This window comes from Lutjanus erythropterus, chromosome 1, assembly GCF_056507025.1.
Source record: "Lutjanus erythropterus isolate fLutEry1 chromosome 1, fLutEry1.hap2, whole genome shotgun sequence".
In the NCBI taxonomy this organism is placed as follows: Eukaryota; Metazoa; Chordata; class Actinopteri; order Lutjaniformes; family Lutjanidae; genus Lutjanus; species Lutjanus erythropterus.
Window position 1 is genome coordinate 15,650,669 of NC_139317.1, and position 24,966 is coordinate 15,675,634.

The window sequence follows — 24,966 nt, forward strand, 5'->3', positions numbered from 1 at the left end:
GTCAGGCCACCAGGTTGGTTGCACTAATGGACTGCTGACCAGGCAATAAGCCAGCCTCTCAGGAGACATTTGCAGCCTAGTTCTCACCTCAACACTGTGGGTCCCATGTCCTTTACATCGCTCGCCATCACCAGTTGCCAGCGCCAGGGCTTTCTTCTCACTTTTGCTGTCTCTTCATTCACACTCTGCTGCTGACAGAGTCACTCATTGTGTCATTTATTTATCCTGTGGTCACTTGATGAAGAGCATGAGGCTAAGTTTTGCTTCAGAAATGTGTAGCTGGCTGTTTTTTTTCTGGAGCATCACATTTCAGGCATTTGTGTAGGAGCACCTCAAGATGGCAGTGTTCACCATGGCAGCCTTTGAGCTCAACAGCTTGCCTTTCTCAGCAGCACAGGCAAAAAGCCGTGGCTGAAATTGAGGGTTATCTACTGCATTGAAATTAAGTAATGATTGGATGGCAGTTGGTATTAAATGATGGCTGGGATCCTTTATGGCTGAGTCTTGATTTCCATTTGATTAAATCTGCTGTTTTCCAGTTACCTCGTGTCACTTTAAGCTTCAGCTCCACAGTTTAAGCCTCCTCTTGTTGCTTTGAAACAAGTTAAGATGATCTGCGGTTATTCCAAAGTCACATCACAGGATCCTCAGATCATCACCAGGCAGGAAACTTAAAAAAAAAGGAAACGGAATTCACCCCATTACGCATAAAGAGAGCTCGCACCACATGCTGCTGTGTATAGCTTTGATGACGGGGATAACTGTCAAGGTTATTTCTCTGGACAAATGCTGATGACTGGCTACAGGGTGCCAAGTGTGGCGTGAATATGCAGTCGTGCAAACATACTTAGACAACGGCTTCTCTGTCTGGAGTGTGATTATTAGTGACTCTCAGACACAAAGCTCGTATTGTCCATGCCTTTTCTAATGTGCTTCACTCTTTTTGGCTCTTTACGTCCACCCCAATTAGTGCAGCCTACCTGACAACAGCCTAACAGGTTGCGTTTGATGCGTCCCTTTAGAGCCAATGACTGCTATCTGCCTTTATATAATCACCCACAGTGGAAAAGCTACAGAGGACACATTCTTTTTTTTTTTTTTTCTTTTCTCTATATTATCATCAGCAGCTCTAGCAGCTTCATCATCATCATCACCGTCGTCATCATCATCCCCCCTCCAGCCCTTTTGGTTAAGCGCCTCTCTGCAGCCTGCAGCATCTTCACGGAGCATCTCTCCACCACCGCGGCGCGGACAACCCCTCCGGTTCCTCCGCCTGTTAAGTGACGTGACTCCGGGCCAATCCTGTTGCCGCTCCGGCTGCCGACGCCACTGAGAGAGAGGGGCGGTGTCCAATGACGAGGTCGGCTGGGTTGGAGGTGGGGGGTGGTGGAGAGGAGTCGCTGTGGTGTACTTCACCACCCCTCCTATGGGTTTACACAGAGTTAGTGCAAGATATTCTGCTCTGGGAGTGAGAGTGCAAGGATAAACGGCACATCCACGCTGCGCATCGGTGTCACACCGCACAGCCTGTATAATACTGAGGCTGGACATGAAGTGGGATCGACTCTGAGATTTTTTTTTCATGATCTTTTTCTTTTTTTTTTCTTTTAACCTTGTGTGTCTCTCCGCCGGCTGATTATTGATGCTGCTCCGTGAACTTGAATCATGACGGGACACGAGTGTCTCATCTTGCGTTCACCTCGTCGGCGCCTTCACCTTAACAGGTAGCCAGGAGGGGGGAGAAAAGAAGAAGAAGAAGAAGAAAAAAAAAGAGCAAACACCGGCTATTTTGGGACGTGTACACGGGAGATGAGATTTGATTTTGGGAGCCGTTTTAATGGAAGACACCACAAACCACTGACCACCTGGCTGTGTCTGCTGGAGAGCGCCGCTCATCACCGCAATCACCGCAGGTCGCACAATTAGATCCTGTCCATTCCTGAAGTTAAATGGGGGAAACGGAACTGCGACATATGCAGCCTCTAATTTACCCCAGTTTGTGCGACCAGCTGCTTTTACCCAAAACCTGTTCGAGAGTCTGATTACTCCTCCTGCGGGGCGATTATTATTTCTTTTTTTTTTTTTTTTCTCACTGAGGAGGATATCTTTACTCGAATAAGCTCGCAGGCACACTGGATGAGAAGACTATGAGCTGACACACTCCAGTTTTTCCTCCTGCTGCTGCTGTAACGGATTTGGGTATGTACAGATAAAGAATAAGGTCTCAGTTGCCCACTAAGAATAAGAAAAAAAAAATCTGACTCGGGCTTATTTTGTAGGCTTCATTCATGCGTATGGAGCCCACACAGAGCTCTTTAATTTTGGCAATTTAAGTGTAAAATTAATAAGGCTGTGTAATGTGTTGTGAAGTTTCGTGGCCGTGGGGGTTTGAGGCGCTGGAAAATTCTTAGTGACCATAAAAATGTGGAGGATTTAGCCAGAAAAACGGGAGCAACAGACATGAATGGCTGCCTAAATGGTTGCTGCAGTGTTTTTGTTGATTTTTTTTTTCTTCTTCTATGAATTGTTGATTAAGGGCCTTGGGCAGATTTAATAGTGAATCATTAAAAAAAAAAAAAATGAACAGCTGACTGTAATATATTTAATTCCTGTGCATGGTAAAGTTATTTCACTGAAGAGAAACTCTCATGTATTTGTAGGTTTGGAAGAAGATTCCTGCCATCACATGCAAGGGAGTTACTGCCTTGCATAGAGAGAAACCTTTGAGTTGTGAAGGCTGGAAACACATTCACACTGTCATGGATCTAAAAGACTATTACCTGTTGGGCGCCCTGCTTGCCTGCGTGTGGCTAGATCCTTCAATAGCCCAAGAGCTAATCTACCCCATCAGAGAGGAGTTGCAAGAAAATGTCCTCATTGGAAACATACCAAAGGACCTAAACATTTCCCACACAAACGCTGCCACTGGAGCAAGTGCTAATCTGGTGTACCGGCTCGTCTCCAAGGCGGGAGATAACCCGCTGGTGCGCGTTCTGAGCAGCACTGGCGAGATATTCACAACATCAAACCGAATCGACAGGGAGAAGTTGTGCCCCGGCCCCTCGTTTGAGGACAGCGAGTGCTCCTTTGAAATCGAAGTGGTCATCCTGCCTAATGATTATTTCAGGCTGATTAAGATCAAAATAATTGTCAAAGACACAAACGATAATGCCCCCATGTTCCCGTCCCCTGTGATCAACATCTCCATCCCAGAGAACACGCTCATTAACAGCCGCTTCGCCATCCCTTCCGCCACTGACCCGGACACGGGCCCCAACAGTGTCCACAAATACGAGCTGATCAACGGGCAGAGCGCCTTCGGCTTAGACATAGTTGAAACGCCTGAGGGGGAGAAGTGGCCCCAGCTCATTGTGCAGCAGAATCTGGACAGAGAGCAGAAGGATACATATGTGATGAAGATCAAAGTGGAGGATGGTGGCAGTCCGCAGAAATCCAGCACCGCCATCCTCCAAGTCACAGTCACAGATGTGAATGATAACAGACCGGTGTTTAAAGAGGGTCAGATAGAGGTGCACATACCTGAGAACTCGCCTATTGGCACGTCTGTGGTGCAGCTCCAGGCCACAGACGCAGACATAGGGGCAAATGCAGAGATTCGTTATGTGTTCGGGACTCAAGTGTCCCCTGCTACCAAAAGACTCTTTGCATTAAACACAACATCTGGCCTAATTACAGTGCAGAGGCCCTTGGACAGAGAGGAGACTGCTATTCACAAGCTCTCTGTTTTAGCCAGTGATGGCAGCTCCAGCCCTGCCAGAGCTACTGTTACCATAAATGTGACTGATGTTAATGACAATCCACCCAATATAGACCTGAGATACATAATCAGTCCCATTAATGGCACTGTTTTCCTCTCTGAGAAGGATCCCATCAATACCAAGATAGCTCTCATCACCGTGTCAGATAAAGACACTGACATCAATGGCAAGGTCATTTGTTTCATCGAGAAGGATGTGCCCTTCCATCTCAAAGCTGTGTATGACAACCAGTATCTGTTAGAGACGTCTGCACTGCTCGACTACGAAGGCACCAAGGAATACAACTTTAAAATAGTAGCCTCTGACTCTGGGAAACCAAGCTTGAATCAGACTGCCTTGGTGAGAGTGAGGCTGGAGGATGAGAATGACAACCCGCCTGTTTTTACTCAGCCAGTTATTGAGCTGGCTGTTATGGAGAACAACAAACGCGACCTGTTCCTCACTACCCTCAGCGCCACGGATGAGGACAGTGGCAAAAATGCAGAGATCGTCTATCAGCTGGGACCGAATGCATCGTTCTTTGATCTCGACCGCAAAACGGGGGTCCTGACCGCATCCAGAGTGTTTGACCGAGAGGATCAGGATCGGTTCCTCTTCACTGTAACAGCGAGAGATAATGGGACACCCCCTCTGCAGACGCAGGCAGCCGTCATTGTAACTGTGCTGGATGAAAATGATAACAACCCCAAGTTCACACACAACCACTTCCAGTTCTTTGTGTCTGAGAATCTTCCTAAATACAGCACTGTGGGGGTGATAACTGTGACAGATTCAGATGCTGGAGAAAACGCTGCTGTTTCTCTCTCCATACTGAATGACAATGAGAACTTTATCCTGGATCCTTACTCCGGGGTGATAAAATCTAATGTGTCATTTGATCGGGAGCAGCAGAGCTCCTACACTTTTGATGTCAGGGCTGTGGACAGTGGCAGGCCGCCTTGCTCCTCAGCTGCCAAGGTGACCATCAATGTCATCGATGTGAACGACAACACCCCCATCGTCATCTACCCCCCCTCTAACACGTCTTTCAAGCTCGTCCCTCTGTCCTCTATCCCAGGATCTGTGGTAGCTGAAGTGTTTGCTGTAGATGGTGATACGGGGATGAATGCAGAGCTGAAATACACAATAGTGAGTGGGAACAACAAAGGTCTGTTCAGGATTGACCCTGTCACGGGGAATATTACTCTGGAGGAAAAACCAGCAGTGACTGACATAGGCTTACACAGATTAGTGGTTAATATCAGTGACCTGGGTTATCCCAAATCTCTCCATACTCTGGTGCTGGTATTTCTTTACGTCAATGACACTGTGGGCAACTCGACACTCATTTATGACCTCATCCGACGCACCATGGAGACCCCGATTGACCGAAACATAGGTGAAAGTAGTGAAACTTATCAAAGCGGTGACTATTTAACCATAATGATAGCCTTCGTCACCGGCGCCTTAGTGGTGATTATCGTCATTTTTGTCACTGTGCTGCTGCGCTGCCGCCATGCTTCCAGGTTCAAAGCTGCGCAGAGGAAAAAACAGGGCGCCGAGTGGATGTCCCCCAACACGGAGAACAAGCAGAACAAGAAGAAAAAGCGCAAGAAAAGGAAATCTCCAAAAAGCTCCCTGCTCAACTTTGTCACCATCGAGGGGAACAAGCCTGACGACCCTGCCCACGAGCCGATCAACGGAACCATCAGCCTGCCCACCGAGCTGGACGAGCAAGGGATCGGACGCTTTGATTGGAATGCCACCCCTACCACGACCTTCAAACCCAGCAGCCCCGACCTGGCCCGGCACTACAAGTCCGCCTCACCGCAGTCGGCCTTCCACCTCAAGGCCGACACGCCGGTCTCGGTGAAGAAGCATCATGTGATTCAGGAGCTCCCATTGGATAACACATTTGTCGGGGGCTGTGACACGCTTTCCAAGAGGTCCTCCACGAGCTCCGACCACTTCAGTGCCTCAGAGTGCAGCTCCCAAGGAGGGTTCAAGACGAAGGGGCCCATGCACACCAGACAGCAGGTAAAAGAGCACTTTTACTGGTCTATAAGTACTGCCTATAACTGCCCTGTTCCACAGTGCTAAAGTGCCAGTCTAGATTAGAGACTCACTCTAAGTTACTGTGAAGCAACAGAAAAGAGTACAGGAGACACACTGCTTCAGCAAGTTCCACTGTTTCTCAAACTTAAAAAAAAGAAAAAAGTAACTTGAACAACTGCTAAGTAATGGAGTTGACTATGGACTCAACAATCACACTTTTGGGGGATAATTATAGACTGATGTTTTGTCATTAATATCTATTTAAGTCATATTTAACAAAATGCAAGTGGGTGAGTGATTGCCTTGCCTTATTTTGTCTATTCAGCACCCAGGTTAGATCACTGGTAAAATGTACCAACATAACATTAATTGTGACTCAATGTTCTCTGTGAAAGAAACATTTTTTTCTTGCCTATCTACTCCGATTACTGTTTTCACCTCTAGATAAATGCTGCACACATTCTCCAAAAAAAACCAACAAAAAAAAAACCCTTAGCTGACTTTTCACCTCTCTCCTCATAAAACTCTTGAGTGTATTCATGTTTTTTGTTTGTTTCTTTGTTTTTGGTGTGTATTGTAATATCACAGAAAGACCTTTTATCAACACCTGCAGCAGTAACAACAGTCAATAATTAGTCTGCTGCTGCGGTGGTATTGTGAATGTCACTGTAGGCTTTGCCACATCATCTAAGCTTGAATTAAATGCCTCCTCTCAAAGCACACGAGCGAACTGAGTGAAGCTTGTCTGGAACTTGATACACATCCAATTCAAAAAGGATTAGCCAATAATGAGCCTCAAATTTCAACGTAATCCATGCTGCTTTTTATCAAAGCCTTATTAATTTTTCTGCTAATAAAGCAGCACTACACAACACACAGTTCTAATCTAATGGAACACACGTGGACAAATACGGGGAGCAGCAGAGAAGAGGAGAGGAGTGCAGGGGGAGAAAAAGGAGGCAAAGTGAGAGTGTTGTCAGTGGGTCAGGCTTGATGGGTGGTGGTACTGAACCTTTAGGTGGCACTGTTGCGCTGCATGGCACAGCCTGGCATCAAGCCAACCTGCAGTGGACTTATAAATGCAAGGGAGGAGAAGAAAGGAGTGAAACCTGTGTTGGTGTTCTTAGTGAAATACTCTTGCCTAATGATGTAGAAGCTGCACGGGGAAGATTGATAATGGCAGTTAGAGATGTGAGTGATAAGATCTATCCGGAAGAGAGAGTGGAATTACAGGGGTGACACTGTGTGCGACTCCTGTCGATGCATACCTCCGGGTCACTGCATCTGGGGTTGCATTTAATGTGTTTCTCTGTGAGTGGTAGCAGTCAAAAGAGGCATTCAGTTTGGCGTCATTTGCCAGGCGCCATTTGTGTTGTGTGTGTGGGTGTGTGTGTGTGTGGTTAGTGATGTGTGAGAGAGGCAAGACAAGGCGATGAAATGGGTGATGGTGGTGGTGGGGGTGGGGGTGGGGGCGGGGGGTGGACTCAACCTTAGAGGAGGACACATGAGGTATGACACTATGCTGTAAGCACAACTTCATTGATTCGCTCAGTCATCCCACAGTTCCATACAAGATTTATTGGGATCAATAATTCTAACAAACGATTCAAAGATGCACACAAACACAGCCAGCGTGTTCCATATAGTGCCATCGATAATATAAATAAATAATGCACTGTTGCAGATACCTTTGCTCACACATGTTCCCTTGAAATGTTCTGTACAATCTAATCAATATTTTTTTTCTATGTTCTTGTGTATAGCGTAAATGTTATTCTTGTAGAAGCTGAGGGTTGAAACTGACCTCAAGTTGTGCCTCAGTCTACTTTCTTTTCACTTCTTAAAAGGATAGTTCAGATAATTTGAAGTGGGGTTTTATGAGGCCTTACTCAGTGTATTACCTGCGCTAGATGGTAGGTACCAGCAGTGAGACTATGGACTATTTTCACCACTTTACTTTGCCATCAGACATCCTTTGCTGAAGGGAACCAAAATATTGCGCTCTCCAAACCGACCAAACTCCATAGTCAAAATCACAAATTTTTCCTTTGTAGAACACAAGAGTTCCTGGTCTACCACTGCCTCAAACTTTTAGTTTGTTTGCGTTAATGTGTGACTTTTGGTGAATCCAAAGTAACTGTTTAAAACACAGAAGCCAGACCAGCAACTTTTGTGTCCTGCAAAGTAAAATTACTGATTGCGCCAGTGGAGTTTGGTTGAGCAAGATAAAGTGGTGACAGTATTCTAAATATAGCATACACTTAAACTGACATTTAGGTGGGCCTTTTGTAGGTGGCTAATACCCGCCCCCCCCCCCAAAAAAATCTCAAAATCGCTTCAATGACACAAACAGTTCAGCTGAGTCTTGCCTATCTAACCATCTTCATTCTACACTGTTGCTGGATTTTATAACTGGAACATGAAACTTAAGCACCACATCTTATAATCATGTCATAAAATTGACAAATTCATAATCAAACAAGTATTTATTAATTGCTTGATAAAACAATATTTTTCAGTTCTGACTTAACCTACTGCCATAAGAAATCCAGTGCGACAACCTTCCTTACTCTAATAAATATGTACTAATATATTTGACTACTCACAGGGGTGCACTTTCTTATCTCAAGCTCTTTATTATTAGAAGAGAAATCAATTTTCTACCTTTCTGTTATTAGCTAATATCTATCTTTTGAGATTTATAATAAAGACTCTTACAGCATATCTGATCGGTTCTCAGTCGTAATTACTTCAAAACATCTCAGTGATAAGGATCCCACTTCAGATCTGAGGTTAAATGGCACTTATTGATTGTGGTTTAAATGACTGGACTCCACTGACATGTCTGACTGGATAATGCAGGGTATGTTATCACTGACATCCATATTTTGATTGTTTTGCACAGAGCGACCATTTGTATTGACACGTGAAGGCCATCTCCATTTCGTGAGTAAATGCTCACCCAGTATGTCCCATTCTTTTTTTGAATCATGCCTGAGTATTAAATAAAAACAGAAAGATTAGGTATACTTAAAAAAAAAGAGTAAAAGCCAAAAAATACCAATTACCTTTGAGTGAATCTTTAAACAGAGACGATATCCAAAAGGTAATATCATCGGATTATCATATCATATTTCCTGCAGAGTAGGACTGCTTTGGAAAAAGATAAGAACTGCATTATTAAAAGATGTCTTATACATACATAGATAATAAAAATATATCAATATAATTCAAAGTTATTGCAAGTTATTTTTGCAGTTTTGAAATGTGGTTTTGATGCACTGCATTGAAAATGAGTTCAATAAGGTGCTGAATTTTTACACTAGATAATGCATCGCTAAGATATATGATAGGATGATTTACATTGTTGTCTTTTGAGTATCAGAGCATCATCAATCACCCGTTGTTGCCTGGAGTTGACGTGAAATGAGCAATTAAGTGAAAGAGGACGCTGAAGAGAAAGAAATGTTTAAGCTGAGGGGAGTGGCTTTTAAAATTGACCTTCTCTCAAAGAACTGAAAAGCCATTTTGTTACAGTTCTCAAGAGTCACTCCTATGCCACATCAGCACCGATCAATGAATACGCAATCTGGAAGGAAATTGATAAATAAGGAGGCAGAGAGCATGAAGGCTCCAGTGGTTATTCTTCTCAGAGACTTTAGAACATACAGCAGACATCCAGAGCAGTGTTATCACAGATGAATGCCTGGTGGAATCAGCTTTATAGAGACCCCAAACTTTGCTGATAGCGAAAGGAGAAATCCTTCCCTTTCCTTTCTTTTTTTTCCCACTTATTATTTACCCTCCAGGGACCTACATTAGTGTAAACAACACTGAGGAAAAAAGCATGAAAACACTGTCCTAGTTTCACAAGGCAACACAAGCATCTAAGAAACCCAAGTATAATCATCGCCGTCTTACTGTCTTCTTCCTTACGGTAGTCTTATGTTACGAGACATACATGTGGTTCACGAACATAACATGAGCCCGGCAGCTACGCGTTAACTATGATCTGCACATCAGATCCCCAGGCTCATGTTATGGACACAGTAACATGCTTATACTGGGGGTGCAGGGTTTGAAAGCAGCCCCAATGATAGTGTATGAAACATAAATTACAGTCTGCATTTTGAGCCCTCGCACATCACCATTAACCTTAAAGGAGAAATCTGTAATGTATTTATTTTAATTGATCATAGAATGACCATGATGCGCCATCAGAGATTAAAGAAACATGCTAATACTCGCTTCTCTGACAACAACGCCACATTCAAATTTATATTCTGGGCCAGAATAACTGTTGTAGTTTGCTTGTTTCGTGTTAATTAGAGTTCAAATTAATGCAGAATGTTTGCTGAATGAATAAGTGTCTGTTTATGAGTCAAAAGAAATCAATAATCTTATAGAAGGTATAGATTTTTATAACATTAAATTGAGCAATATGTTGGAGTCTAGCAGTAACGCAGGTAGGCGCTGAACTTAAACTTAAACAGAGAGTGTGTATTTTGTAGCAGTGGGCTTTTGTTTTCAGGATAACGGGCTTAGCTTTACATCGACAGACAATTTGCAGTTATAAACAGCTGATCAACTCACAGTGTAGGACTCGTCACTTGTTGTCGAGTTATAATGTTGCACTCGTCTTGCACTGTTCCTGCAGCCTGCCTGAGCTTCTTTGCATCTGGGAAGGAGGGGGCCGGGGGAAACAACTCGCTTCATCCATTGATCGTATATTAAATAGGGATTCAATCTATTTAATATACACTCTATGGCTCCAACTCATAATTTGGATTACAGTACTCATTTTTGGTTGCACAGTTGCTGCTTATTGCTTATTTAAATAAATCCATGGTGTAAAAATGAGGCCGTTATGGAGCATATGTAGTTCATGTGTATGTTCTTGCAGATATTCACGAGATGCGTCCTCTTTCCCTTCTTTTCTTGTGTTATATACAGTACATCACATGTGAGGATGCACAATTATGGGCCTTATATAGGCCTTTTCAGATGTGGAAGCATGTGGCCTGAAAACCTCATGTGCAAAAAGGCTTAATTGCTGTGGGTTATTAGTGTTTTTCTTGCATGGCAGTAAAGATGCAAGCATAGAAATGAAATGTGTACCTACAGTTCAGTTATCCCACACTGTTCTGATGTGTGTGTGTTTTTTCTGCAGCACAAATCCTGCCTTAGCTCTGGGGAAACAGTATAACGGCTCCCTTTTATGCAGCCTCACTATAGCAAGAGCACATATAGAACATCTGACAACATACGCATCTTTCTTAATCGAAATAATTCTGGAGAATTTTTATTTGTAATTTTTTGTCCAGTTTTTCTGCCCGCATGCACGTCACGTCTCATTTTCCTTTCTGTTGTGACCACTACGATAAAAGCAGACTTGTATTACAGTATCAGTCACAAGCAATGAGCAGTCCATTAAATATTACAGCAGATGTAGTGTTCAGTTTAAAGTGCAGGATGAGAGGAAGAGAGGCCCGTGAGGAGGAAGAGGGAATCTTTCACAGAGTATTCCCGGTGTTGTCAGTACATTTAATGAATGGACATTCTATGCAAACAGGAGTTTGTACAGACCATTGTAATTATGGAGCCTTGGGGGAGTCGTCCTTCTTGTGCAGGTTCATTTGCCACATTAATAAGGGGATTAGTAGTACGTACGGGGGCTGATGGCAGCAGGAGAAGTTTGAGAAGATTAATGAACTATGACAATGTTGCACCTGAGGGGAAAAGTCTGTTGCAATATCTTCTGGGTTGTGCTGACACAGAGTTTGGCGGTCTGAAAGAGGAAGATGGAGAGAGGCCAGTGATTGTTGCAGACTGTGATCATACATCCTTCTCCTCAGCTATCCTGTCACTTCTTCGGAAAGCCGTGTTTGTGATCTATTATACTGTACATGCCCATGATACTTTTGACTGAAGATGTTCCAACAGATTTCAGATTTGTTTTGAAAATGAGGACACAAACTTGTAATATGTCAGATTCTGACTGTGCATATGTCTGAATAAATGCTTAAACTGTATAAATAAGTATAGTTTTTTTTAATTAACCAAATCTTTAAGCAAGTCAAATTCCCTTTACAATTGACAGGGACAGTTTTAACCCATTTATGACTAACAATTATATTTAGTATGTTAAAGGTATAATATGCAACATTTTCTTTAAAAGCAGTGTATAGACTCAAATGAATATAATCCCTTTCAGTAATCACTTATGACCCACTAAAAGTGTGTTGTGGTGTCAGTATCTGCAGAGAACCTGCCCTCTGCCTGTATTTCCTTATTTTCTCAATATTTTGTTGTGCTTGGGACGCAGAGGTGGAAATAAAATTTTCTGTGGACACTGTCAAGACATGTGACTGTGACTAAAATGTTTGATTTCACATATTTACCATGCCTTAATCAGTAGACGAAGTTTATTTTAGAAACGCACAAAAATAGGTCCAACATTCACTTGACATGCTAAATGTCAGATTTACACTGGACCAAAGCCCATTTTATTACCAACTTGAAATTGTTTTGAATCTGCTGGTAGTAAGCATGTGATATAGTTCCTTGCAGTTTTTGAGATACAGCGATTTCTGTATCATACTATATTTAGTTATCAGTCTGATGTGCTTATTCATTTTGTCATTTTTCAGGATAAAATGAGTAAAGGTGCAAAGAAATACTTAGCCTCATACTTTGACTGATTTGAGAAGATTCATTAGATTTATGCTCAGTTCATATAGTGTGAAGGAAATTATAAAATTCCACTGAGACATTAATACATTTATGGGTTAATGATCAAGCAAACAGAAGAACAACCTGCACTGCATTTCTCTTATTGAGTCAAAGGTAGCAGTTCCTCAAAACAAATGTAGCTATCAGGAGATCGTAAGCCAATAAGTCTGCGAGTGAAGTTTCTATCAAAGCTTTAAATCATCAGCGGAGGATTTGCAGGGCTCTTTTTTTACGCCAGGCAACTTTGTATTTCTTTAAAAAACTTGTCATGTCCTCCATGTCGAGGTGGGTAAAAGGAAATGAAATGGATTGTGGGCTATACCAAGGTAGTGGGTGTGAGTACTACCAGAGTAGATTATTGCCCCAAGGGGGATCCAGTTTTGTCTGCACAAAACAACAAAATAAATCAAAGCTCCCTGTTGGTACACTGGCTGAGCTGTGGAGTTCATTTATATGTTTTTATTTTCCGCTGTTGAGAAAAATGAAGTGCTACTGATTTTTAATATATTTATATATTTATTTATTTATTTATCGCCTTTTGTTTTTGTTTTCTTTTTTCTTCTTTGTTGTCTATAACTGCCAGGGACAGAATTGCCAAAAAAAACCAAAACACATATGATGGCAAATTACCAGGAATTACATTTGATTTTGTTGATTTTCATTTGTGTTTAAACCACTTTCATACATATTTTTCTCATTCTCGCATTGTTTATTCTGTGAAACATTTACAATACAGTTTTGATAATGACAAATACTGTCATATATCAAAAGGTCTTATGTGTGTGTGTGTGTGTGCGCGCGTGCATATGTGATTTTGTTTTGTTTTGTCCATCACGTTTGGCTGGCAACCCATCCATCTCAGATTCATCATCCATTTCTGCAATTTCTCAAAGCAAATTGATTGATGATCAATCTTCAGGGGGTTTGCTTTGTGAAGTTTAATGTTTTGCATGCACAAAAAGCCAAACCCCATTGTGGCTTTTGTGGGACTGTCATTACTTAATTCATCTCCATGTTTCCACTAATCCACAAAACACATTTCCCATCTTTCTAAGGCAATCAATCAAGTTGACATACTAGCTTCATATTTTTTTTCCAACACTGCATGATGAGAAAAAGACAAACTGCAGCTTAAAAAACACTGACGCTACCGACACCTCGAGTGAGTTCTTGCAAATTTAACTTAAAGAGTAGAGGGTGGAAGAAAATGTTTCTTGACTTCTTGCTTGTCAAAAATATGATATAAAAAGATGAAGTTATGATGCTACTTCATTGTTTGAATGCCCCCCCTTCCCCTTCCTCCTCCTCCTCCTCACCCCGACGACCCATCTCTCCTCTCCACTCCTCACTTGGCCCCCCACTCCTTATCTTCCCTGTCTCCAGCCCACACCTTTCACCCATGTTTTATCGGGGTCAATGCCGTTACATGCAATGTTAAATCACCAAGGGTCTGTTCACCTTTGTGTTCTGATCATTTGTGACAGATGAGGGTGCTTTGTGTTCGGCACATAGCCCCCACTTTCTTCCCTTTATCATCAGAAAGAGAGATCGGGGGGGTGTATGTGTGCAAAGTGGTGCTGTATGTCCTGACATGACAAACCCAGAGGGAGACGCGTCCTTGTCACTGGGTTGTTGTGTCAAGTGACACACAGGCCGCTGCTCTGTCACTAGCGTGTGCCAGTGTCTAGACTAATAGTTGTGATAATGGCATCGCCAGCCAAAAAAAACCCCCCTCGAGCAAAGAGCCACACTTGACTTGAAATGTGACTGCCATTGACTGCTTTGCCACTGGGCCCCATAGCTCACAAAGACTCTGTAACCCTCATCAATGTAAATCTTTCTTGTATATATGAGATGTTTCATGTAAATTGAACTCCTGGTAATCTTGCCTAATGTGCTGTGGTAAACAATAATGGACTTGTTTTTTTTATTTTTTATTTTATTTTATTTATTTGCCCTGCTTTCTCTTTTTCCTTTTTTTTCCATTGCTGGGTATACATTAATTACATCTGAAATAAACTCTTGCCAGTTCTTCAGTACAACTGCAACTCCTATTCTGTTTCTAAAAGCTTTATTTCAACAGTGCTATTCTACCTTTATAATTTCATAATAAATGTTTCAAAGAGATCAGTTCTTTCTTGTTTTTAATTCGTCCAGTTTGTTCTCCTTTTGTGATGTTGTGATAAGACATTATGTGTAAACTGGGATATTTTTCAGTCAAGCTACCATGTGAGAGCCAGTTCTAATCAGCGTTTGCCTGTAAACAAGTGCTGTGACTGATTATAATGCCAACTCGTGTATTTTAAGAAGCAGACAGATTTTTCCGGTTCGACTGAATCTAATATTTGAAACGAGGCACATGAAGCCACTGACACACTGCTGAAATATGAAGTTCGGGCAGGAGGAACCATTACAACAACCAAAAACTCAGTGTCTAACTTTCAATAAACACATGAACATGTGATTATTTAAAGACAGATTGAAGGAATGAACGTATAACAATTTGTGAATAAGTGTTTTCACAAGTAATGCATTAGTTTTTAACTATTCCCAAAACTTACAGTGTTAATTAGATTCTACTCAGCAGACATGGTTGTGAGATAAATGAAGAAAACTGTCTAACATACTTTCAGAAGACTCTGAGTATGGAGGGTAAACAGAAAAATTCCTTCCCGGGTTCAGGTTATTTGAAGTGGGGTTGTATGATGTACGGTAAACACCAGCTGACATGCTCCCAGTTTGTAGAAACAACGAGATGTGCTGGTGTACGAAGCTAAGCAATGTACTGCTCAGGACAGGGGCAGTATACTTAAAATGTATTTTAACCAGTTAGAAACAGACCCGTCTAAAAAAAAATCATCATCAGTTTAAGTGTATGCTATATTTAGGGTATTTTCTTTGCTTTACCTTGCTGTCAGACGGGCTGTCAGAGCTGTCAAAGCCAACTATCGCTCTCTCCTCCAAAACCAGCCTCAATTGACAAAATTAGTCATTTTCCCTTGCACAACACAGGAGTTACTGGTCTACCACTGCCTCTATCTCTTAGTTTGTTTTGGTTATTGTGTGACTTTGGATCCAAACCAATCCTTTAAGACACTAAAGTCACGCAATAACAAACAAACTAACTGATAAAGGCGGCGAAGGACCATCAGCCACTGTGTTCAGAGATTTCACCAATGGATTGTGGTTGAGGAAGAGAGAGCAATATTTGGCTCACAAAACAGTGGTTTCCTATTGCAGAATGCTGTCTAATGCCAAAGTAAAGTGGTGAAAATATTCTAAATATAGTGTACACTTAAACTGATAATGACTTTTTTGGCTTGGCCTTTTTTAAAGTGGTTAAAATACTATATGTTGCTGACCCCGTCCACGGCAGTACATTGCTCAGCTTCTGAACAAGTCCTGTAAATCCTAAACTACTCCTTTCCTGGACATTTTTGTCGTCTCTTCTCTTGTGCATACTTAATCCAATTAAGATTTAATTCTGATTGGTGGAGCAGTGGCAGCAGGTGTAATTGAACAGCACTTAATTACATCGGGTGTGAATACATGTTGAGCTTTAACAGCTGATTAACAACGAAAACCTGCACTGTAAAGTTTAAATGTCAATCATGTATGTATGGTAAACAGTGAAATTAACAACAGGAATTTTCTAACCCACTTCATCATCATCTCCATCATCATCACCACCAGCACCATCGTCAGAGTGAACTGTAGATTGTGTGTATCAGTGAAATATTACAGAAAAGAAACACTTGTAACAATGTTTCTTTCTTTTTTCTCTTTTTTGCAAGAGCTGATTTTTTTTTTTTATAGTGACTCTTTCATGCGTTAATCTCCAGCTACCTTCCAGTTTAAGAAGTCTAGATGTGTCACCTCTTAACTGGTCTTTGCAGAGAGAGGGAGAGGAGGGGGGGAGTGTGGATTTCAAAGTGCCATGCCAACACATCTATGGAAAGTAGGCCTAACTCAGCTTAATCTGTCCACTCCGTTTTAAAGCCAGAAGCAGAGCTTAGTCTTCATATGAGTGAGGAAAAAAAGAGGATAAATAAATAAATATAGGATTTAAAGTTTGACCTCATCTACACGGTCACTTTCAAAAGGCTGTGTGCACTTACTGACTGGAATGTGAAACCTGACTTCTGACCTGAAGTATAATCATATTTCCTGTCCTTCCCCCCAAAAAAATAGGGAAAGAAGGCAATGTTGCCTCCTCTATCAGAATATGTTGTCAGTGTCTCCCAATCTCATGTGGCCAGATTTCCAAACGGTGTGGAATCCGTGTGGGACGGGAGGAGTGGAGATAACATGGATGTTTGAAAAAGCTTTGCTATCTTTGAATTTGGTGAATTTGCTGTGGCAGGTTTACTTTGTTCTGCTCCTGCACAGACTATATTTGCAGGCAGACAGTGTCAGAGATGGTCTCAGATGTGACCTCTATATGCATAGTCTGCTCAGTGAAAGAATATGAAGTGTCGGCCCTTTTTCTGTGCAAAGCATTTCTTCAATTAACATGCCAGGTGTAAAATGCAACATATAGGTTTTGCCAATGAGGAGGCAATTAGCAGCTTTAAAGGTTTAAACTGAAGCACTCCAGCAAACTGATGCATTAAATTCTTTATAGATGTTAGACAGAGAGTCTTTGTATGCACGGCAATATGCATACACAAGCTTATTTTGAACAGATTTATGAAGCCCTGTATTCACTTTGCTCTGTTGTACAACTTTGTCATCATGAAATTGAGTGCACATGACAGAGCATAACATCCACTCCGACAATTATCCACACAGGGATGATGTCACATGTCTTTTTAACCTTGTTTGGACAGAAACCAGGCTAATTCTGTCCTTGGTCTCCCACCAGCAACGTCCTCAAAGCAGCCCTTGTTTCATTACGCATAGCCATTAAGCAATGGTATGTAGTGTAAACCAATAAGTGTGATTGATTGATGACCTACAGGTGGTCAAACATGTGGTCCACTTGCGGCGCTTGAGAGAGTCCTCAGATTCTACGCTCAAGTAAAAATAGAAATACAACAAAGTACAAATGCTCTAGTAAAAGTCCTGCATTTAATAAAAGCACATTATTATCAACAAGTTCTACTAAGTTATCAAAAGTAGTAAAAATCATTGTGCAGAAAGTGACCTCAGAGATTGTTATATAAGTGCATTTTATTTTATTTGAGTATTATTATGGATGTATTCATGTGGAATTTACATTTTACTGTTGTGGGTAATAGAGATGAGGCTTATTAGAACTATTTAATATATTGTTGGGAGGTTTAATGAAGTAGCAAAGTACAAGTACCCAAATAGGGTAGTTATGTATATAATATAATATAATATAATATAATATAGATACATTTCACTAAATGTTTATGTCCTTTTTTTGAGAGTTGTAGGTACTCTCTCTGACAATGAATCCATATATAATGTCCTTAGTAGATATGTATATAAGTTGTAAAACTGTATTAACCAAAATCTTGTAAGTGTTGTATAAAAACATTACAAGACGTGGAAGATGGCATACATCAGAAACATAACATGAAACAAAACATATATATCATGGTATATACATGAAAATCATGTCTTTAACTAACTTTTAAAATGTCAAATATTTAAATATTTCATTAAAAATTACATACACTGGGCATCCTGGCAGCTCACTTGGTAGAAAGTGTACTTTTAAACAACATGTATAATGTTTACTTCATTTATACTAAATTCTTATAATTATCTTGCATGTAGAAAAGAGAAAACCTGTCCACTTTCATGAGTAAATAATAGTATGAGAAATCTTATAAGACATAAATATATTTTTTTTCCATATAGGTGTACTTGATGTGTACTTGATTCAACTTTTGTTCATGTGGAAGTAAATATACATGGAAGGATATGCAGTGTGCAGGCTACCACTATTTATTTGCACTAAAATAAAAGCTTTCACTGTACACATTTATGAATATTATAGAACTCTGCTTCGACACTGTAGAGACATCGAATGTGGTGAAAAGATAAAGGCTCCAAATGAAAAAGTCCCTCTGAGAGGTTCGTCCTCCCTTCTCCCTCCTTTGTAGCATCACAATCACACTCTTAGCAGTCATAAAAGTCTCTGTATACACAGTGGAGGACAGCACTTCTATATGTTTTTGAAGTGGTGCAGCTTTTTTGTACTCACAAAGGACTGAAGTCAAAAGGTTAAAGTTGAAATTGGTAGCAGCATTACAAAATAAAAAAATAATAAAAAGTGAAAATCATGAAAAAACCTTTGATTTAACAATATGAAAATACAGCAATGGTGAATAATTTGAGGTCAGGTGAGATAAATGCTGGAATAACCAGAACAACAACAGATTTGGAGCCTCTAATGTGATATTTCTGTTAAAGTGGGTTGAAGAGCTGACTTTAGTTTTTAGCAGACATATTGACTTCACTGAATGTGCTTACATATGCTACATTCTCATCTCTCTCCTTGAATTGACAGATGCTTTTTGAACATAGAGCGTTGGCTGGAAGCTCCACTAAATTAGTCATCTGCCCGACGCCATTGCACTGAATTAATATCAGGATCAGTCAGACACTTGAAGAAGGCCCAAGAGTTTGAGCCGGCTGCTGATGCACACGCTGTCATATTTCCCTCCAGTGACAGTGTGGTCTAGTCCCAGTGACACTCTCCTCTAGTGTAATCTTTCCTCAACCATTATCTAGTCACTCATATTTTCCCTTTTGGGGGGGAAATGAACAAAGGTGAGTGCATTTCTCAGATTGAATCCCCAAATGTATTTGACTCTAGACAAAGAGAGAAAGTATTTTCATTTTCACCCTTAACAGCCCAGAATCCTTCAGGACAGCAGCGTGTTATGTAGCAATGTTGCAGTGGAGGAAAAGCCCATCCCATGTAATATTATGTATAAGATCTTTATTGAGGGAAGGTGCAGCGGTCACACCACTGGGAGCCCGAGGCAAATGTTATTTTTCTATTCCCCCTTTGTTTCCAAAGACAGGCTGACATATGCATACAAGTGTACACGCAAAAAAGAAAGAGAAAATGGCCTAAAGGTTACAGAAGTGAACTTTTGGCCACGAGGTTTTCGGGGTCGATCCTTGGACAGGCAGGATAAATTAGACTGGGGAGGAGAAACCACCACTGAGGTGCCCTTAAGCAAGGCACTTAACCCCCACTTGCTCTGGTGGGGTGGCTCGGTGGATCAGACTGATGCTGCACTGGGCAGCTTCCAGGTGTGCATGTGTGGGCCTGTGTTAGTTAGTGTGGGGCAGGATATGCACTGGAAACATACTGAAATTTAGCAGAATTAACTAATCTTTTCCTTATTAACTTAATGTAAGTATATATTTAATACCCTCAAGTTAAATCAGTTTAAAATTTATATATCAAACTTTGTTGTTCTGACTTGATGTTCATTTTCACTCAACTCATTAAATCAGGTTTTGAAAGAAACTTGATCAGCATATTAACAGACTTCCCAGGATGCAACTGTTTGAGAGTTACAGTCGTTTGCTGTGTGTCTTTAATACATGTTAAGATAAATCAAGGTTGTTTCTTTTCATAATAATGAAACACGTACGCTCAGCGGATTCAACTCAATATTTTAAGCTCACTGAACTAGAATGTTTTCACAAGTTCTCTTCACTGAACTCAACTGGTTTTACAAACTCATGAGATGATTTTGAATCATTTATTCAACCCATGTTCAGTTAACTCACATTTTTAAGGCAGCAGGGGAACTTACATTTTTAAACTCAACTAGCCTAAAATGATTTTTGATTTACAGTGTGCCTCGAAACCAGCATTTGTAATCAGCGATTCTACCCTGGATAAACACACACACAAACACATATATATGTACACACACATTCACTAAAATATTAATGCAACACTTTTGCTTTTGCTCCTATTTTTCATGAGATGAAAACACAAGCACACAACAGGTTTATTTTATTTCTCTGAAATTTTGTTGACAAACTTTTTGTTTACTAACACTTCTCCTTCGCCAAGATAATCCATCCTCCTGACACGTGTGGCATATAGAGATGCAGATTAAACAGCATGATTATTGCACAGGTGCCCCATGCCGTTAGGAGTAATTAGTTAGGGTTGGGGTGAGAATATCAGGGTAAGCCAATCAGAGGCAGAGTATGGGGGAGTCAGGACTTTCCTCTCTTTCCTTTCTCTTGGGGAAAGAAAATGTTATCTGTTGTCCTATGTGAAATACCCATAGCTCAGTGACTTATGAATATATTTTGTCCAGATAAAACTTTATATTTGAGAGTGGCCTTTTATCGTGACCAGTCCAGCTCACACCTGTGCAATAATCAATGCTGTTTCATCAGCATCTCTATATGTCACACCTGACAGGATGGATTATCTTGGCAAAGGAGAGGTGCTCACTAACATGGACTTTTAACAGATTTATGAACAAAAAAAGAGAAGTTTTATATTTACTTCACCTCATGAAAAATGGAAGCAAAAATAAAAGTGTTGCATTTATATTTTTGTTATATATATCTATATATGTAAAAACTCATACCAAGAGAAAGAGACATACATTAATCTTCATGCCTCTCTTCTGTATGTTTTTTGACAGAGAACTGAAATTTAATGGCTTCCTCAGAGCGTCATCAGCAGATAAATTTGATATTTACATATGTTCCTCGGTAGACTTGGTCGCTGGTTCCACATGGATTCTGACAGGAAGCACATTAGTCTAAGAATAAAAGCATAAATATGATTTCATGGGGATTTTGAAGGATTTACATTTAAGCACATAGTAATGAACAACATGGAAATAAAAGGGACATTTCAACATGCAACATTATTTTTGTCGTCATGAGCAAACCTCTACAAAACAGCTCGCTTCTGAAAATATAATCTTGAGTCGTGAGCCGAGGTTTGTGACCCCATGTGATATTAGATGGTGGCACAATCCAGATTTGATTTATTGGCGATAAATTGGAGACTGTGTGCCCTTTGATTTCAAAATAAAACTAATTCTGCACAGAAATAGCCGGTCAGACATTTAATGTTAACTCCAGCGGGTATCTTGTGTTCCAGATGAGAGCTTTGGTCTTAACATCAGGAGAGGTTTGATCCTTCTGTTTCAGCTCTGGCAGATCATAGAATTAAGTATGAATTATGTCCCCATGGTGAACTGGATAAAGAACATTGATTAATTGGTGTTAAGACTAATTATATATTTCCTTAAAATCTGTACAACATCATTAATAGATCCCCTTCATCATGACAACAAAGAGCAACAACACTTAGATTGGATGGCATATGATTTTCTCTGGTGTGGAGAGCACAACGAGAGATATGAGTGAATTAGTAGACGTATAATGCTCTTCAGGGAGCTAATTAGATAAGAAGTTGTGATGTATGGCTGCTGGAAGGATGTGTGTCAACGCACTCCAGTTCAATGTATAGACTGCAGATTTGTATTGATTGTATGCTTTGTCTTGTGCCTCAGGCATCAGCACGCTACAGTGTAAGCTGTGCGCCTCGCCTTTGTCTGGTGAGTTGAGCAGATAAGGGTTGTGATAAATCTGCCCGAGAATAAGCTGTCATAGAGGTGCCGCACATGGGAATATTTAACGCAAACATAAAATATGGCTTGTCTGTTGTTTTATCGTCGAGGGTATAAGAAATGGCAGGGTTTTAAAATACTCTCAGCCCTTATTTTTGCACTTTTCTATCTCTGCAGCCCTCGCCTGCACGGAAGCTTACAGTCCTGCTCATCTTTGTCAGGGCCATGCGGCGGACAAAAAAGGAAAGAAGAGATGCTTTGCACAGAATGGTGAACCAGCACCTTATCGCCTCTCAGTAATATGCAGAGGTGTAAAACATTTGGCTAGCTTATTTAGATGAAATGATTTCGTCCTGCTTGTGCAGAGTTAGCGAGGGCTGAATCAAGTAGTGTGTTGCGGATGAGGAGGAAGGAGGTGAAAATTGGTTTCCCCTATCTTACGGCGCACATAGAGACCCAGCCTGGTTTCCTCTCTCTCCACAGACTCCCCTCTGACGATAACGTGCCCTGATAATGGATATATGCACCCAGATTTATTTTCTATTTCCTGCCACAACTGCTTTTCCAGGAAACTTCTTTTTTTAATGTATGAGCTTTATGGCTCCTTTCAGTCGCAACATTCAGAAGGCAGAGCTCCAGTACCGGAGCAAGGAGGGGAACATTTGCTAGGCAAAAAATAGAGGAGGATGTTCTTTTGAGGGATGCAACTTTTACTGAAACATATACAAGAAGGCTCTAATGCAAGCTCAGATACAGAGGAAGGGAAACTTTATCCACTCTGTTGATTTGTCTGCCGCAGTTGTCTGCCCACAGAGTCTTTTTTTAACCACTTAGCATCACTGCAGGAAAACTAATAAAACGCCAATTCATTACAGGAGTTTCTCTTGTTAGAGCCGACTGTCATAAGATTTATTAAGGTTGTTGTGGAATGAAAATTGGTTATTCATTTATACATCCAAGCTTGAAATTAAAGTTCAAATTTGCTTTTGAAAATATGGGATAATGTACCGTGAGCAGGTCATTATGGCAAAATAAACCTCAACAAGGTTGGTCTTGAATCATCCTGAAGGAGTTTATTTTTAACCCTTGTATTTCACTTCTCTAGTTATAATGAGTGCCTATTTAACAATATTCCAAAAAATACAAAAAAAACCCTTCATATTTTTATATTAAATCCAAATGCAATGTTATAGGTTGTGCAAAAACATAACTTAATGACTCTATTCATTGATTTGGGTGAAACTGGGTCATGTTTTCAAGAGAAATGCTCTCTGGTTTATGCTCCGATGTCCTCTGGCTGTTCAGATTCAAGTCTGGGTCAGAATTTCTTCTAACCTAGCTGTCATTAGCGTGCACCAGAACCAAGCTCAGCTGCTTCCCAGTGAACATGGCCGGACTGGGACCAAACACAGCTTCTGAGACAGGCTGGGAATAATGTAACAAGGTAATTTACCCAGTTTCCTGGTGGAAAGATAGCTTTACTTGTTTCTTAAGTAACTAACCACTTGGTTAGCAGCTTGGTAGCTTGGTTAGCTGCATGCACAACTGAGCTACTAGATTAACTGACTCAGTCCTGGGGTGCCAGGAGCCAAACCCAGTAGGAAAATCACCTTTGTGCTGTATCCCCTGTCATCAAACCTGCAAAAACATGAATATGTGGAGACAAATAGCACTCTGATTTCCTTTTCATGTCAACTTTAAAATGATCAGAACTGCCCCTATAGCAACAGTCTGTTATTCATGGCAACGGTATGCTACTCAGAAATGACAGACCATATGTAGCTGACCAATCAGAATTGAGTTTTCAACAAAGCCGCGTAATGGAGCATGTGAGAGAGTACAGGGAGCGTCTTATAGATATGACTGACTATAACACCGCAGCCCCTTGTTTGCCCATATTCCCCCCTTCCCCTCCGATCTTTAAAAAGCCATAGCTCCGTCTGTCATGTGACATCTGACCCCCGCTAGCAAGGTAGGGTGTTTCAGTGTCCCAGAAACCAGCCCAGCCTCTGTCCGGGGAACAATGAGGTTCCTTCACCACCACAGTCTTTGGACTGTGGTCGCCCCGGGCCATACATGACTTGGAATCCCCCATGAATGGGGCACACGTGTGTGTGGTGTGGTGTGGATGTGGTGATGATGGGATGTTATTCCCTCAACACTTATTCAACACTGCTTTAAGCTGTTCACCCATAGAGATCAGTGGCTGCCTTGTTCTGGTCCATATCTTCGCAGCGGGAAGTGTGTGTGTGTGTGTGTGTGTGTGTGTGTGTGTGTGAGCTGTGTGTGTGTGTGTCCACTTATAAATATCCCAGCCTCTGGGATAATATTCATAACCAGAGCAGGACAGAGGGGATTTAAAGCATCACACTGGGCAGATTGGACTGATTAATATCTTAGAGGAGCATGTTCTTTGATCTTGTGTTTACTTTGTTATTAGGAACACACAGTTTAGAGCCATGTCTGTCCTGTGGACAAGGAAGGACATTATTGATTAGTAATGGTCATGCACCCTGTAAAGGATCTATTATTCTGTCAGGATGGTAGCTGTATTTTATTGGGACAAAGCCCATGTGATGTGCACACTGCAAGAACTACATTTATCCTGCGTAATGAGTATAATTGAGCCCTAAAATACTTTTTTATCTGAAAATAAACTGAATCACATCAATAGTTTTAGATTTAACTTTACTTTGTAATAATCAAGTTTGACAAAACCTATAAATATGTTCTTTATTAGACAGTATTAGAACCTGGATTACCACTAAAATGTATTATTTTCCATTGTAGATCCTTATTAGACTTTATTGGAGGGTAATTAGGGACGCATTACAGCAGGACTGTTCTTCCTCTACCTCAATAAATTTATGTCGTAA

General features: G+C 40.9%; 1 protein-coding gene across 4 annotated transcripts in view; it reads left to right on the forward strand.

Moving 5' to 3' along the window:
- Nucleotides 1–1,132: 1,132 nt before the first annotated feature.
- The window catches only part of pcdh9 (protocadherin 9), a 274,308-nt gene continuing 250,474 nt past the window's right edge, over nt 1,133–24,966 (forward strand). For 3 of the 4 annotated variants that reach the window (XM_084714968.1, XM_084714960.1, XM_084714976.1), the window contains exons 1-2: nt 1,133–2,199; nt 2,661–5,795. In XM_084714968.1, the coding sequence (XP_084571094.1) occupies nt 2,760–5,795 (3,036 nt within the window). In that variant the 5' untranslated portion in view covers nt 1,133–2,199; nt 2,661–2,759. The remainder of the gene's footprint in view (nt 2,200–2,660; nt 5,796–24,966) is intronic. The other variant, XM_084714952.1, reaches the window with a different exon arrangement.